Genomic DNA, 17342 nt, shown 5'->3' with positions numbered 1-17342 from the left:
GGGCAGTAAGAGCAGAATGGTAGGTATTGCTAAGTGTTTCTTTTATAAACCAACACTACGTGTTTGGTAAGCAGCCAGTTACATACCAGACAGCATCCTCAGAACCATGCCATTACCAACAACTGACATAGTAAAGTTTTTTGCTGGTCCGAGCGCCTTGACTATTTAGGAGTTTTGCTGTAGTTCGACTTTTGGATTATTCAGGAGTTTCTTTCCTGTCCCTTGAACTCCGAATTAACGAAGTTTTACTGTACGAGCATTTCTGATATCGAGAGAATGGGTAAAAAAAAAAAGAATGGAAGACCTACAGCTGCTTGGTTGTGCATGCACTACTTTACTGTGGCACAGCTTCTTACAACACAAATGTGCATATTACAGCGCTTCCCAACAAACAAGGCATACAACAGGCTAAAGAAAACACTTGAGCCTTCACCCTAATTTGTAATTCCAGATTATTTCTCAGCATGAACAACATATGCAGTACTATAAAAACCCAACCTGTGGCGTGGTGTAACAGCTAGGAATGTGCGAACATTCAATAATTTCGAACAGTCGGTCGAATAGCAAAGTATTTGATACTCAATTCAATCCAAATATTTGGTACACGAAATTTTGAAGTATTCGTCTTGAGCGAATAACATTTCTAGCACTCCCGCTGCGTGAGGTTTCAGTTCAGCGTACCTCCCCTCCTCTGGGACGGTACCGTGGCGAACGTGCAACCAAAGCGCCGACTCCGAGCTGCGTGACTATGTTCCCGGACATGCTGGAGCCGGCCTACGCATGTTCGTGGCAACAGACATGAGCAGGGGAAAGATCTATCTATACCTGCTAGGTGTCTACAGCCACACCACCCGCAGTGCGCACGCACCGTAACCGGTTCAACGCCATGCATCGGTAGAGACATTTAGCATAGCGCGATCCACTTCCGCGCGCCGCCAGTGCGCACACACTAATTGGTTCAGATGGGGCAGGCATGCAAACAGCTGGCCGGCGCTTGGCGCCTTGTGGCGTACTCGGGGCGATCTGCGCATGCGCATTGGTACCCCGCAGAAGTGGATCGCACTAAGCTAGATCTCTCTAATTGGAAGACGTGCAGTTCCCTTGACTTCCGCGGAACGAGTCTGAGCTGACTGCAGCTGGCGCAGACACACTTCTCTGCGTGAAAGTTGATAAATGAGCCAGATGGTGCGAGCCAAAGGGGAGCTAGCACGAGACACATGGAGATGGGCGCCCTTTTCGTATGCCTGATGCGGGGTAGCGCTGGGCACGCAGTGTGTAAACCAAGCAGGTGGTTTATCCTTGAGAAGCACTGCATAGCAACAGATTGACTGACAGATTGACCTTGGCCAATTTGGACCAAAATCGACGTATAACCATAATTGAGCATGTCCGACATGATGGCAACCTCCAAATTTGGCCCGGGCGGTCGCCAAGATGCTATCACTCAACCTTTGAGTATAACCGTGGTTAAACCCGGCTTAACTTTTTGCAGAAACTCAACAGATTCAATAGGTGTGACAAAGCTTCAATGCATTCTTTTTTTTTCTTGTAATGAGCTTGTGTGTTTAAAAAATACATGATTTCGGAAGTGCCATTCAGCCTTTTTTTGTGTTCCAAAAGTATTCGAAATATTCAATTCAAGATTATTCGAAGAAAGTTACTATTCGCTTCGAAACAAAAAAACCACTACTCGCACGTGCCTAGTAACAACCAAAGTAGAACCTGCAGACGCTACCTACAGAGCAGCAGAATAAATTACTTCTAAAGTCAGCGCCAAGTGCTCCCAGCGCACAGCACACAGCATGTGCAGCACATCCGGTGACATCATGCTCACCTTGAGCCGGGCACTATCCAGCTGAAGCAGAGTCTCACCGCCGATGCACTGGGCAGCAAAGGTAGCCACGTGTGCCTCCAGGCCCAGCACCACCAGCCACTGGCCCACCTGGGACACGCTCCATCGGTCCACAGGACCACTCTGCCAGTGGTGTGGCCGCACTTCCTCACGCCGCTCGCATCCACTGGACTCCCCCTGGTTGCTGCAGCTTGACCGCAAGCTGCTACTGCTGCCACACTCCCCTACAGTTCACAAAGCCACACTTTCTCACTTCACGGCACAAAGCATGCAAAAATGCACTGCACACTTCTTCAGTTAAAACCTTTAATATGGTCTATTCCTTTTGCCACTGAAAGACTGGCTTCTCAACTCAACACCTATATTCCTATGCGCTCGCTCACGAAAAATGCCGTGCCAGCCAAAGGACCAAACCCTGTCATAAAAGGTTCTTGATACGCAATTATACTGCACTTTTACATGCCAAAGCCGTACTATGGGCGACAACGCACAACGTAGTCTCGAGCTCCAGTTTAATTATAACCACCTAGGATTTAACATGCTGCAAGGTTCTAAGCTGAAATAGTTTTGAACTCCATTTATTGCAAAAAAAAAAACAACAACCGTGGTTGTACTATATAACGTTTGAGCAAAAGCAATGCCCTTTACATCATGCAACATTAGCCCCAAGCTTAACATGCAAAAAAATCCAGGGTGTTATGTCCTATACAAATAAGTGCACATAATGCAGTAAAGGCTGTGATGAGTTTAGTTATGGAAGGAAACTGGAGCCGTGCTCATTCTCTGCTCATCTCCTGTGTCATCCTACTACTTCCCAGAACCTCTGCAGTGAACTCCCTCAAGGCAAACACGAAGTGATCTTGTACACCTGTTGGGCTTACCAGAAGTTGTTTTACAAAAGTGCCCCAATTAACAGGCTGCATGACACCATAGAAGCTGAGCTCAGAAAAAGTACATACTAAACGAAAGTATGGGTTACCCAAAATAGCATAAGATATTTACTCGCGTAACTTGCGCAGTTCCTTTCTTTAAATTAAAAGTTTCAAAAAGAGGGTGCGCAAATTTTGCAAACACGTCTTAAAAAAACTACAAAGATTGTTACGTTGAATATGCACCGTAAATAAAGTTGACTCCGAATGTAAGACGATGCATACCCGCCTCCCGCCCAGCCCCATGTTATATAGCTCCCCGTAGGTTGGCATGACGGTGCGTGCGCAGCTCAAAGAAATAAACACGCAATGATACAATCGCTAAGCCAGCAGTCTGAGGCAAATGGAGATATAATGCAATAAAACGGCACCCTCGCATGCGGCCTGGCTGATCAGCGGCAAACCGAACAGTAAACGGTTCGGTAGTTTCGGATTCCAGCACGCGCCAGAGGTTACCTGAAGTTTGCTCTACAACTGTTCATCTGGTAAAGCGACCACCAGCACAAGCGAGCCCGGTAAACACAGCACAATTCGTATTTTTCTTACTGGAATCAATTTACAAATGAATTAATGATATATATTTTTTTACATGCAGCCAGGGATGTGCAAATATTCGAAATTTTGAATACGAATATGTTTGATGTTCGGTTTATCTTCGATTCGAAAAATTGATATTCAGGAATTTCCGATTATTTGAAAATTTTAGAATATCCACCCGTGATCGAATGCCACGTTGACTTTCATAAATTCGACCGTGGCAAAATGACAACTTCTGGGCAAATTGTCAAAAGATCGAGTTTAAAGTGCCAAGAAAAAAGTACAATTGCATCCTCTTCGCCTTCTTCATCAATTATTGCGTGGACCAATGACATTTGGACGCTGTTAGGCTTGGACACAGTGCGAAATCTGCAAGTGGGCTTTCCCACATATAGACAAGATGGCCGACCATCTGCTTCGAACAATCACAATGCGAAAACGCGTTTTTTGCTTGTTAACGCGAAAGCACTACAAGTCCCATTAAGGGGAAAGCCGGCTGCGTGTGTGTACTCGCAGGTGGTACAGAAAAGCGCAGCGATAGCAAGGAAAATAAGGTGACGCCATCAAGCGGCCGTAGGACGCACACAGAAAGGCGAGCCCCGCTATTTCAGGCAATCATATACATGTCGTTCGTGTATATATACTGCCCAATGTCTGACCACAACGTGACGACTGTTTTCCCGACTACATTCGTACCAAAATTGTGAGCAACCGTTTGTCCTACAGTGTTCCGGGTGGTGTCATAACAATTTCTCGTTGCATATCGCTTACATGTGCTAGTCAAGACATATGCACCTTCAAATGTATGCCATTCCAGACTTTTTACCTCTTCCCATCCCTTAGGGCACAGTTGGGGTGTCCACCGAGATGAGAGACAGTTCAGTACTGTGTCATTTTCTTTCCTCAAAAAAAAAAAAATTCATATCAAAATTGTCATGCAACAGTTCATCGTACACCATTGCAGGCGGTGTCATATGACTTCTCGTTGCATATATGCCTCTTAGTCGAGTTGCAGGCTAGTTCACGGCAAGTATTCGAACAGAGAGTCAAGGTGTTTCATTCGGACCTTTGCGGAGTAAGCGTTAGTGGAATCAGTGTTCGGAGGCGAGTCTTCGTTTCATTTCTCATTGTTCAACCTGCGTCGAGGTTGAACGCTCCCAATGACACATTAATGCTTTCACCTTCAGAACACAAAAGCAGTTTTAAGCGCTCTCTGAATTTTTTTGTTTTATTCTTCCAGACGTGTTAGATACCTAAACCCCACACCCATGACAACCGTGTTGCCATCTCAACTCTTCTAGCGCGAGCTCTGCCATCTTTTTTAGGTCGACTATGATATGTGGGATGCGGAACTTTGCATGAGGCTCCTGATGGGGCATGTAGAGGCGTCACAGCAGGGCAAGCAGGCGAGTCAAAATCCCGCCTATTCCATGGTGCATTGTAATCCGCGCACTGCTTAAGTGCGCATAACAGCAGGCGTGACGAGGATCGGAGGGCTCTTGTCGTGAGGCCAAAAAGTAGCAAGGCCGCGTAGTTTCAGTTTCTAAGCTTTGTCACTAGCTTGCTGTGATGGGAGCTGTTGGCCCGCACTTTCGCCAGTCGCCCAAACCCAGCTGCGCACCGTTTTCGGATGCTGACTCACGTGTCGCTGGACATTTCTTTTTCTTCTCAAAAACAGTCTCGCCACTCCGTGACACCAATGTAAGGAAAAGACAGCACAGAAACAAAATAAAGTGCTCAGTGTGGCCTCATCAGTGAGAAACGCGCTGGCAAACAGACTCCATCATCGGTGACCCGGCGGAATACATCCAATCTAAGTTTAATTTCTCTCGCCGTCTCCTCGCGTTAGAAAATGAAAAAAAAAAAAAAAAAAAAACTGAAACCAAAGAGATGGTGTTATAGAAGCAAACTAGATGGCGAAGCTTGTCCAGGAGCGCAGTCTTGAATTTTTGGTGGCAGGTTCAAAACGTCGGTCATTATGACCGATGGCCTGTGGAGTGGAGGGGGGGGGTGGGGGTTAGGAAAGAGTTAAGGATCGAGGCCCTCCAGATAAAAATACTTGAAATGGCTCATAATACACACCAACTTTGTTACTTGTAATCTAGAAATTTTAACTAGAGTAGATTTTGTTTGAGGATAAAAAAAATTTTTTAACTCTGCAACCAGCCTCCTCGGTAGACACTGCCGAGCTGCGACTTCACTGCAGAACACGCACTATTGTGCTCATTAAATGCAACGCACAAGATGTGACCGCCAATATTCATTTGTCAGAGAGCCACACTGCATATTAGTGCCATAAAAATAGGTGGCGGCATGTACTATTGCGCTCAATATAGCTTGCAACGTGTCCGATGGGAACCAACTGAGGTTTCCGCTTTATTGTAAATCAATGCCCCATGTCCAAGAGCACCCGACTTGCACAAACATTCAGTGTAATTTGTTGTTTGCATCGACAGCTCAGCTAAATTTTAGCAACATTAGGCTTGCACTGCTTCAAGAAATGAGCTCCTCTCACACCTTGTGCGTTGCAGTGAGTGCTGAGCACAATAGTATGTGTTCTGCAGTGAAGACACTCTTTGGTAGTATCTACTGAGGAGGCTAATTGCAGACTTCAAACTCTTTTCTCACCTGAAACAAAATTTACCCGAATAAAAATTTCTAGATTCCAAGCAACGAAGTTGGTCTGTATTATGAGCCATCTTACATATTTTTATTTGGAAGGCCTTGATCCTTAATTTATATGTGAATCTCAGGAAAAAGTTCCTTTTTGCAAACTTTGGAAGTAATTTTCTTAAAAAGTAAATCTGTTTAACAATTTTAATTTGTTTTTAACATAGGCTACATCAGCAGGTGAAAGCAGGAAAAAATTATTGTGGCTGAAACGCTATCAACATTTATGTAAAAAAAGTTCTTAAAACGCAACATTTTTTTTTCTTTTTTATGAACCAAGAAAACGCAGGAAATTCTTGCATGGCTTCACAAATCAAGTAAGATGAAAGACGAACGCAAGTAAAATATTCTAAAATAAGATTTGTCATTGTACCGTTTCACATTTTAACTTTTTAACTTCGACCAACTTCTGCTTTTTTCAAAGAAACTTCAAAGCACATTCACGTGTGCAAAAATTTATTTTTCGGGAAAAATATTATGTTAGAACTCCGTTTACACAATCGCCAACTAGACCAATATTTTCAGAAGAATTTGCGGTGGTCCCTTGGGACATTTCGTGTGGATGATCCTATGGCAAGTTGCCAAGGATATTAAACATTAATATATTTCCTCTATTAAAAAGCCCCATTTTTTGTGAAATCTGCATACACGACATTCTTGAAAACATAACCTATACATCTAGACCGACTTTGTTTTTGCAGTGGTGAGAACGGCTGCGAGCATTTTAGAGAAGGCCTTGTGCTATAGTGAGCACCACCTTCCCGTAGCACTAGCGTTACATTAACACCTTCCTCCCTCTTTTAGAGCCTTTGATACAAATAGCAGCCATTCTGTCTCTCCAGCTTGATTAAATATAGCTCAACTTTTATCGAAGTCACTGGAGGTTTTCCACTTCACACGTCTGGTGAATCAACCTTTATGCATTACTGGACATATACTGTACCATGACTGCCACCTATATACAAGCATTAGTTAAACAACTTCGTATCAGCTCAGTTTTCAATGCACACGCAATAAAAATGTGACTGTAAACTAAGTAGAGACAAGGAAATTCTGTCTGCCAGGTCAAGGCCAGGCCCCAGCTGACTGAGTCTGGCTGTGGTGATGTGGAGCCCCAGCGAATCCTTCGAGTACATACTGCATTGAAAGTATGGATGATAGGTCATGCGCCCGACGGTCGGTGCGAATTTACTGCCCAGTGTAAAACAGGCTGCTAGGTCACTTTACTGCAAACGTCACATGATTCGAAGTTAAGATCCTCCAAATATCCGGTGCTAATTACCTTGCCGGTAGTTCAGAGCAGTGCTCCACAAACGAGACTCCCGGCTGTCAGTGTGAGGTGGCCTTGTCTTTTACGTGCGCTTCACCGTAGAAGGCTTTGTAGAAATCAATTTATCAATTATACATTCATTAATATGAGATGACTGTGTGATGGTAAACTAGTAACAAGGTAAGATTTTTTAAGATAAACTGATATTCAAAGCACTTTCGGAGTGCCGTCTATTGGTTCTCAGCGGAACGTACCATGTGGGCAAAATTATGCATATATGAAACAACGCTTTTGGGTGACATTTTTTTTTCCCCCAAGTTACTGGCTGCCAAATTGGGGGTGCAGCTCTACACGGGGGTGACCCTTACACAAGACGTGCTGCGGATAACTCACAGGAAAAGCGTTTATTTCCAACTAAAATGCTGCTTCTGCCCTTTCTCCAGCAGCAACGGTGTTACATGTCTTATTTTGCAAGCCGCCCCAGCACGTTCATTGCACCGACCAGCTCGTGGGTGACGGAAACGACGCACTCATCTCGAGTTTGTTTTTTCTGTCATTGTCACCCTCTTGTAAGTGCCCCAAGCATACCGCAGATCTGACGTTGTGTTCCGCCGCTGTCACCGCTGCGACCTCGTGGCCGTTGACGGCGGCTTCGCGATGGGCCATGACGTCAGCCCCCTTCCACCCTCACATTTCCCTTACTCTTCTGCCTTTTATCATGTCGAAGAGAGCGAGGAAAGTGTCCTTCAATCACCAACCAATGAAATGAAATCAGGCCAACCCTGTTGTTCGTTTTCTGCGATAAGCGCGAGTTTGTGTCTTTTTGCACATACGCGCGTCATATGAGCTAGAAGCGAGACTGTCAGGTGTGAAGTGTGCGACGGGCTTCACAGTTGACACGTGTGCCAACAGCCCTGACCTTCCAGTCCTTTTACCAACCTCTGGGAATCCGTAAACGTGATAAATGCGCCACACTGATTTCGAGCACAAGCAGCGCATCACATTCGGCACCGATTAGCCGATTTTGGACGAGATAGCGAGAGCTGCGGGCTGGCCTGGTAGGTTGCCAAGGCTGCGTAGACGGTTGTGCCAGCCTCGCCATACTGCCCCAGGTAGCACGGCCGGCGGCACGCTCATCACTATGATAGTCGTCGTATTTACGCCCGCCATACACTCTCTATGTGAGAGCAGTGCAGTGTCCATATTATAGGTGCGCTCCGCTCAACCTCTCGTGCTGGCGATGCAATTTTTCCACTAGCAATGAAATTTCGTTGGATTGAAAGTGTGCCAAAATCTACTTCGTTATATTGAGGTTAAAATACATGGTGCTCTATGGACGCAAAGTTATGAAAACTGGAATACTTCGTTATATCGAGGATTCATTGTATTGAAGTTCGTTACATTGAGGTTTAACTGTTTGATAAAGTTTAGACTGACTGAATGGTTGTGCTTAACTGCTCACTTAAAACCTGAGTAACAGCATATGAAGGCATGATAGAGGCAGCTGTAAAACCACAAATATGAAAGAAGCACATAGCAAAACAAAGACAACCCACCAATGTGGGCAGTTGATTTCGCTTCCCAAAACAACAGCAGTGGACAACAGTGAACTCACGGGGCAAGCTGCCATCAATCTTCTTATGAGTGAGCAGGGTGACTTTCTGAGCATGAGGCGGTGGGGTGGGGATTGGTGAGAGGCTCTGCTGGGAGTCTGTCGGTGATGAGAGTGAGGAAACTCGCCTTCCAGGTGGGCTGTCCAAGGAGCCCAGGGACCCAGAGCTCTCTGTGTGCCCTGCCACATCAAAGTGCCATGAACCAACTGGAGGGTCTTTCTCAGCTCACACACCTCAGATGGACAGGTATTACAGCACTTGTAATATGCACATACACAATAAGCAAGCAAGGCATTTGAAGATGAGCAGCAAGCAGACACATGCAAATACAAGGCATCTGCCCTAGCTGAAACATCAGTAACTGCAGCACAGCCCATGTGCCTCAGTTCAACGTTAACAGAGCAGCCATAAACAAATAGAACGTTAAGCTAAGTTGGTGATGATGGTGTTACTAAATGGAAAGGGGAAAGACGGAACAGAGAAATGACCCCATAACGCCACATTGTCACTTCTCTGTCCCTGTATTTTTCTGCTTCCATATCACATACATAAACAGATGCTTACTTGTGTTGAGAGCAGAATAAAAAAAAAGTGAACTAAACACTTATAACCACTTATAACCTAAGACAAATTTTCTTTATTTCATGAAGAACAAATGAAGTGTGGCACCTTGTCACCAGAATAATCATTTTACAGTGATAGCTGTGAACAGCAATGTGGCCTGGACCCTGGACCCACTGCTGTCCAGGCCACATTGCTGCTGTCAGCTATGTGTCTTGTCCAGCTCTCTACATCTTCCATGTCTGAAGATCCACGCTGGCCTCCCCGAAACATTAGAAGCTCCCTGCCTACTTCAACAAGGAATAAGCCTCACAGCCAGCTCATATATACATGTACTAAAAAGTGTCACACTGCTGAGTTCTTTTCTTGTTTTCATGCTGAATAAAAAGCATGGGAGGGGTGCTACACAATACAAGAAAAATGAAGCATGTCCAAAAAGCACTAATTTCTGTATGCTGCCTGCACATAAATGAAACAACATTTACGCATTTAATGCCTAATTCCATTGTGACAGTGGACTAGCTCAGCAAAAGCATTGCAAATACTAACCCCTATTTTGCCACTGAAGGACAGTTGGCTTGAAGTCGTCACCCAGCTGCTGAGACAGAGGGCGTGTTGGCGATGAGTCAGATGCATTGCTTGTGTCAGACATATGAGATGAGCTGTGAATTAAAAAGAAACAGAGAGAGGTTTGGTAATGATGCCCAAATGCCTTACTTCTAGTCACGGCATTAAAGGACCACTTAACACAAAGAAGTTTCGGCTGGTTGGTTTTTTTGTTGCAGTGGTAACCGCAGCACACACACACAAAAAAGATGGGACTAGAAGAAGAATGTCATGCACAACACTGAACATAGGTAGCACTATGGTTGCACTTCCTTCTTTTATCCTTGTCTCTTCCTGCTGTTATTACAGTTCCATGTAGCACAGTTGTTAAGCGACATTAGTAAGTGACACACATGCACTTTCTCACATTTGTGCCACAACAATACCACGACAGATTTTTCAGACTTCACTGCATATAGCGATATATTTAACTTTGTTGCGGAACTGCCACACACCTCATAGAAATGTGTATAATACCCACTACCGATTTTTCCTACTCTGCAGAACCTGAAAGTTCAATTTTTCGGACTAATTATGTCACGAACAGACATTATTGTTGCAGCCAAGCGAGCTCTTTTTTCTGGATTTAATGTGCAGATGGATTAGTTTGGACGGCTATGCCAATTTCAGTGCATCACTGTTGCCAATTGAGACAATGGCACACACCACTTCTATTTTTCAGGCCCATGTGGCAACAGCAGCGCAAGAAACAGCCTACGAAGATAAGCGCACGATTGCGCTTAATCTAGAAACCCCAGAAGCTACCGCCGCACATGGAGTAGGGAAGTGGGGGAGGAGTCATGGGAGCCTTCCACTTCCCGCTTATTCCATTCCTTGATCAGCGCTGCCATTGCTGTCCTGGAAACCCATTTGTCGTTGCCTCGCAGTGGTGTGCGTCGGCCAAATATCACCGAGCATGTATGTGATACTGTGGCGGTGGTGGCAGCAAAGGGCATGCATTACGGAGCAGTAGCGCAAAATTGCTCGTCCGTTCATGGCACAGTTTGTGGCATAATCTCTGGGCCATAAAAAATGGCTTTGGTAACATGCGATGTGCCGCAGATATGCACAGCCCTGACAGGACAGGACAGAAGCGTAACTATGGCTCAAGTATAAACTAAGAGGCCCCTTCAGGCACTAATTAATACCCAAAGGAGAAAAAATGTTCACGTTTACAAAATTTCCCAAAAAGCACACGTCGAAATTGCACAGGAAAAATTTCCGTTGTCCCAGGTGCCTAAGTATAAAATTTCTGTACAGACCTCATATTTCCACATAGCGACTAAACTCTAGTTTCAGGGTCTCAACTGCAAGTCTTCAGATGGATTACTGTCATAAGAAGTTGTGTTATAAACAAATGAGCACATTTGAGGCATTTTGTGCAGGTTATTTTTATTATTTTCGACTGGAAAACTTCTGTTACCAAAATTAGCATACAGCACATGGAAGCTAAGCTAAATAAATGCACTATATGACATTATGCATTTCAAGCAGAATTATTAGGAAGTAATGTGAAATTTTATTCGTCTAATACAAACTGGTGAAAATTATGGTGAATATTTGTGACATTATACTTACAGACTAGAACACGAAAGAAATTTGAATGCTGCCATTTTGAAAGCAATTTTTAAAGGGAGGAGAGCGGCAGAGTGGCTCACAGCAAGGAAACAGGCTACCAAGTCCATAAAGGTGACATTTATTCACCCCATCCCGAATGCTCCAAGCATGCCTGCATGTTCCCATAACACCGTCACTGAAAGCTAAACGTACTGCCAACCGTTTCAAACACAGTACTTACTCGTGCTCTCGTACTTGCCACATATTTCGTTCTATGCACCATAGCGATCCATATTTGACGCAGGTCAGCATTTTTAACGCCTAATTGGAAACGATGCAGGCCGAACACTCTGCAGAGGCAAAGCTCTCGACACACGTTGCGCACATTGCACACAGCGCTCCACAACCTAGCTGCTTTTTTTCCTCTGGCTGTTAATGCATGCGTGGACAACGTTGTGGTGCCCAGATGACTTCTTGTACTTCCAGGAGATTGACATGGACATGTTTAAGCACTCTGAGAGGTTACAAAGCTCGCTTGTTGTGCATGACAAAAAGGCACTTCGTAGCGTTTTGGCAACCCAGCGGAAGATGGCACCTGATGCCAGGGTTTGAGAGTACGCGCAAACCAGACCCAGTGTGAGAGTATCGTATTCTGGTCTATAACACGAGAACTAAAAATATTCATAGAATTCTGAAATGTGCAATACATTCGTTCTTTTATCACATAGAGCCCCTTAAAGTTTCAATGCTCTGTCTGACAAATACCTTGAGCTACAAAAAAATGCTCACTGCCTCATAAATAGCAGCTATATTTTGGAGGTGTTAGAAAACTTTTTTTTCTCTCAAAATATTTTTATTTTAAAATGCTGGAAGATACAAGCACATCTACTAACACCAATGTTCTTCTGAATGATAAACATTAAAAGAGTATTTATTTATTTATTTATTTATTCAAAGGGCCCGAAGGCATTAAAGAGGGGAGTGGGAAGGACATGCATTGGGTCAGATACAGTGCAGCAGAAAAACAAAATAGAAGAAATGAAAACGTGGTGAAAAATGAACAAAGCATAACACAAAATAAGGCAAGAGAAGGCAAAGGGGAAAAAACAACAATTCCCAAAAAAAAGAGAACATTTCCGGCAGACAGAAATAAAACAACGAAAACGAACGCAAAATAAAACTGACTAAAATCTACAAATAAAGATTACATAGGGCCGTCTTAAAAGAACTTGGGTTAGAAATATGGGCAACGTGCCTGGGAAGGTGGTTCCAACTGTCAGAAGTGTTAGGGACAAAAGAAGAAAAAGTGTGTTTAGTATGGCATGACGGAACATCTACTTTGCAAAGATGATCAATGTGGCCTGAAACATATGTAGGGGTAGTTAGTAGCCGGCTCTTAAGGACAGGATTGTAGTAATAGATTTTATGAAATAGGCATAAGCGCGAAATTTTTCTGCGGAGTGAAAAAGGTGGCAATGATAAGGTAGTTTTCATAGCAGTAACACTGGAGATACGGTGATAATTGGAAAGTATGAAACGTGACGCACGGTTTTGAACAGATTCGATTTCAGTAGCTAATGATGACAGGTCAGGGTCCCAGACAGATGCTGCATATTCCAATTTAGGCCGAACAAGTGTTTTATAAAGGAGCAATTTTATTGAAGTAGAAGAAAGGGAGAAGTTTCTACGCAGGTACCCCAACATGCGGTTAGCATTGTTAGTAATGAATTCCACATGCAGATTCCAAGAAAGATTAGAAGTTATGTGCACACCAAGGTACTTATACGAAGACACAGTTTCAAGAGGAATATTATTAAGGTTGTAAGTGGCTATTCCAGTGTTATGTCGAGAAACACACAAATGTTTACACTTATTAATGTTAAGTTCCATGTGTCATATTTTACACCATTCTGAAACTTGGTTAATATAAGATCAAAGGACAGAAGTGTCAGAGTCACGGTTAATTTCACGTTAAATAAAGCAATCGTCGGCAAAAAGACATACGGAAGAAGCAATGTTGTTAGGCAAGTCATTAATATAAATGAGAAAAAGTAGGGGCCCTAGGACAGAACCCTGGGGAACGCCTGAGCCCACTGGAGAGGAACGAGAGTTGGATTTATTAGCAGTCACGTATTGAGAACGATCAGTGAGGAAAGACTGAAGCCACAAGATGACGTTGGGGACGAGATCGAGATTATTTAATTTGAAAAGTAGTAATTGGTGAGAAACTTTGTCAAAGGCTTTGGAGAAATCGAGGAATATACAGTCAGCTATGGAACCCCCGTCAAGAATGAAATGAAGATCCTGTGTAAAGCATAGAAGTTGCGTCTCGCATGAGAATAATTTACGAAACCCGTGTTGGCAATGACTGAAAAAAGAATTTGACTCAAGAAAATTGGCAAGGTGAGAGCAGATGACATGTTCCATGACCTTACAAGGGATGCTAAGAAGTGAAATGGGCCGATAATTATTAGGAGAATGTTTGACACCAGCCTTGTGCAGAGGAACCACCTTGCCCACCTTCCAGTCGCTAGGAGCACAGCCAGACACAAGAGATTGTTGAAAGAGTTCAGCAAGAATAACAGCCCAATACACTTTGGTATTTTTCAAAATTTTCGAGTTTATGCTATCCACTCCGCATGATGATGACATCTTCAGCTGATCAATTATTTTTTCGATGCCAACAGAATCCATCATAATGGGGTTCATAGTCAAGAAGTCATGGGGTGGGTAATGAGGAATTGTGGTAATTAAATTGTTAGTAAAAGAAGCTGTAAACACATCATTAAGGACATCAGCACACATTTCACTGGGAATTACTTGATCGTCTAAAGGTTTAAGATTAATTGTAGATGGATCTGTTTTCTTAACCACATTCCAAAATTGTTTGGGATTATTTAATAGCATCGGCGGAAGAGTATGACTAAAAAATGACTCTTTAGTTCGTTTTAGTGCTGACTTATATTCAGACGCAGCGGAGTGATAAGCATCCCACCGGGGCACAGAATTGAACAACTTGGCGGAACGAAACAGACGTTTCTTTTTGTTTGATATCCTTTTTAGTGAAGAACTAAACCAGGGCGAACATTTGTTAGTTAATACTTTCCTCAGGGGCACATAAGAATCTGTCAGCGACGCAATTTTCTGCTTAAAGAGGTTCCAGTTAATTTCGATTGGACGCTCGCGAAAAGACGGTAAGTATACATCGATAAAAGCACCGAGTTCACGATTTATGGGTTCACGATTTATGAGTAAATGTGGAATTTTTAGTTCACAAGGCAATTTGTATAATGAAGTGAAGAGTGCAGCGAAAAGAAATGCGCATATCATGAAAGAAAAAAATTGGCTAATATGTACCTTGTGGGCAGAAATGTTTTGAATTAAAGTGACTAAAGGTTACTCATAAAAGGATAGAGTTGCACCAAATAATGTTTTCAGCCACAAAAGAAAACCTTCACTTACAGAGGCTCACTTGTCACTGCGCAAAACAGCTCCTAAATGTTAAAAGACGCACTCAGACATCCAACAAGCACAGAAGAGTGATAAGATGTCTTGCAGACATTAACTCTTTCCTTATCGCACCACAGGCAGTCGGTCATATATGACTGACATTTTGAACCTGGCACCAAAAATTCAAGATGGCGCCCCTGGACAAGCTGCGCCATCCAGTTTGCTTCTATAGCACCATTTCCTTGGTTTCAGTTTTGTTTTTTCATTTTCTGACGCAGCGAGGAGGCGACGCGAAAAATGAAACATTGACCGGATGTAGTACGCCGGTCGGCGATCATGGCATCTGTTGCGCAGTGCGCTTCTGGAAGGCAAAAAGCTACACTGAGCACTTCTTTTTTATTTTTTAAAGCAGCAGTAGTGAGTAGATAACCATGCAGGATGGTCAGATTTCAGTTCCAATTCCGAGACTTCGTCTCAGAGGCCCGGGACTTTAGCACATGTTTTGTTTTGCTGTTAACGTATTTTATGCAGTGCACTTGATTTGTAAATGATGAGAGTGAGTGGTGCTATTTGGCACTTTAGGGACTTTGCAACATGCTGCCAAGATAACTCACCAAATGTGACAGCAGATTTTTGATTATGATGTCAAGGAAGGGCACACCCCTTCTTCACCCATAGAACCCATTCCCTACCAACCAGAAAAAAAGAAAGAAAAAAGTAGGAACCGCAAGCTCTCCTATATATAAAAAAAAGAACAAAACTCAAAACAAGTGTAATGTGCAGCACATCCCACATCTACCTCCACTTCATGTCCGCACGAGACTGCGTTCTCTACTGGCACAGCAGTCATTGCCTAACGGCAAGCCACGGCAAGGCCAAGGCAAAGCCACAGCAAGTGCAGTGTATTCATCATCAAAAACTAAAACCAGACTGCCTGACGTCATCCTGAGGCTCACTTCAACTATTAGCATTAAAAAAAATTATCACGACGGCCAAAAAAATGACAAAACCACGGTGGTTTGCAAGATGGTCCAGATATCAGGGAGTTTTCCATGCTAAGAAAAGTTGCACATCATTTTCTTCAATCCCGCATGAAAATTCACGACTTCATAGAAGAATTACAAATTACAGTCGAACCCAATTATATCGAACTCGGTAAGGTCAAATTATCCTTTATATCGAATAATTTCTGAGCACCGTAAAGCTACAACATGGATGTATAGGAAAATGTATGACTATATTGTAGAAAAATTAGCCGTCACATCCGGTACATCAAACTTCGGGCACACAGAGCGACTCAAGAAGCTGGCTTCCTCTCATGACATCTTCGAAGGTTAGTTTTCCTGCATGGACCTGCGTGTACTATTGGTGCTACGTAGTACACACGAACCAAAACGACGTGGATTTTCCATGACGTAGGTGGCGGGCGCGTACCCAGCCAACCAGAATACGTGTTTACAGTGCGTTACGTCAGTTGTGCCCACATTGTGATGCAGTTCGCATGTTCGGTGCATAGTGCTGCCATCGGCAATTTCACATGGTTTTTGTTGTCTGTGTGTGTGCACGATGGCAGCCGTGAAACGGTAGAACCTCTTCTTTTCCATGAAACTAGAAATTATCAAGCGAGTTCAACAAGCTGAGAAGAAATCAGAAGTCGCTCGCCACTGACATGGATGTATCGACGAAGCTTCGAACACTTGTGATCGGAAAAAGCAAGTCTCTGCGATGCTTACAGAACGCACTTTCAGTTCTGGTGACCTACAGGTCCAATCGAAGAGCATGGATAACCGCAAACTATTTTGCCAAGCAGCTGAAGGTTGGAACGACGACCTGATAGGCCAAAATCGCTACGCCTGTGCCCACCACTGCAGTGTCAGTTTCAGCAACATTGCACTTCGCTTCCTGTCGCTGAACGCAACGTCGGCGCGTCAACCCTTGGACCAGGGAATAATTCACGCGGTGAAGGTTGGTTTTAGGAAACAACTGACTGAATGGCTCCTGTAGAATACAAGGACAGGGCACCTCTTAGATGCCCTGTCTATGCTAAATGGGGTGTGGAGTGATGTCAAAAACTATACTATACAGATCTGCTTCCGACATTCTGGTCTCTGCTTTTCCGGATAAGATGGAGCAAATTCTTTCCCCAGTAAGCTCGATGAAGCCGTCACGGGTATTGATGATTTGTGGAGCCAGCTGTCCAAATTTGCTGTTGCCATTTGTGATGGGGTAGCCATGGACGACTTTGTCTTTAAGGAGAACGACAGTGAGACCGCGGGAGAGCTTGCGGATGAATACAA

The 17342-nt window shown here is 43.8% G+C and overlaps 1 protein-coding gene across 4 annotated transcripts in view; it reads right to left on the bottom strand.

The window, feature by feature from the left end:
- The window catches only part of LOC144113154 (uncharacterized), a 70516-nt gene that overhangs the window by 13735 nt on the left and 39439 nt on the right, over window positions 1-17342 (bottom strand). For 3 of the 4 annotated variants that reach the window (XM_077646073.1, XM_077646075.1, XM_077646074.1), the window contains exons 15-17: window positions 9982-10094; window positions 8874-9050; window positions 1835-2076 (exon numbers count right to left, since the gene is read on the bottom strand). In XM_077646073.1, coding sequence (XP_077502199.1) covers window positions 1835-2076; window positions 8874-9050; window positions 9982-10094 — 532 coding nt within the window. The remainder of the gene's footprint in view (window positions 1-1834; window positions 2077-8873; window positions 9051-9981; window positions 10095-17342) is intronic. The other variant, XM_077646076.1, reaches the window with a different exon arrangement.

This window comes from Amblyomma americanum, chromosome 1 (assembly GCF_052857255.1).
Source record: "Amblyomma americanum isolate KBUSLIRL-KWMA chromosome 1, ASM5285725v1, whole genome shotgun sequence".
Taxonomy (NCBI): domain Eukaryota; kingdom Metazoa; phylum Arthropoda; class Arachnida; order Ixodida; family Ixodidae; genus Amblyomma; species Amblyomma americanum.
The sequence above is the reverse complement of the archived record's forward strand: the minus strand, read 5'-3'. Positions and strand labels throughout refer to the sequence as shown.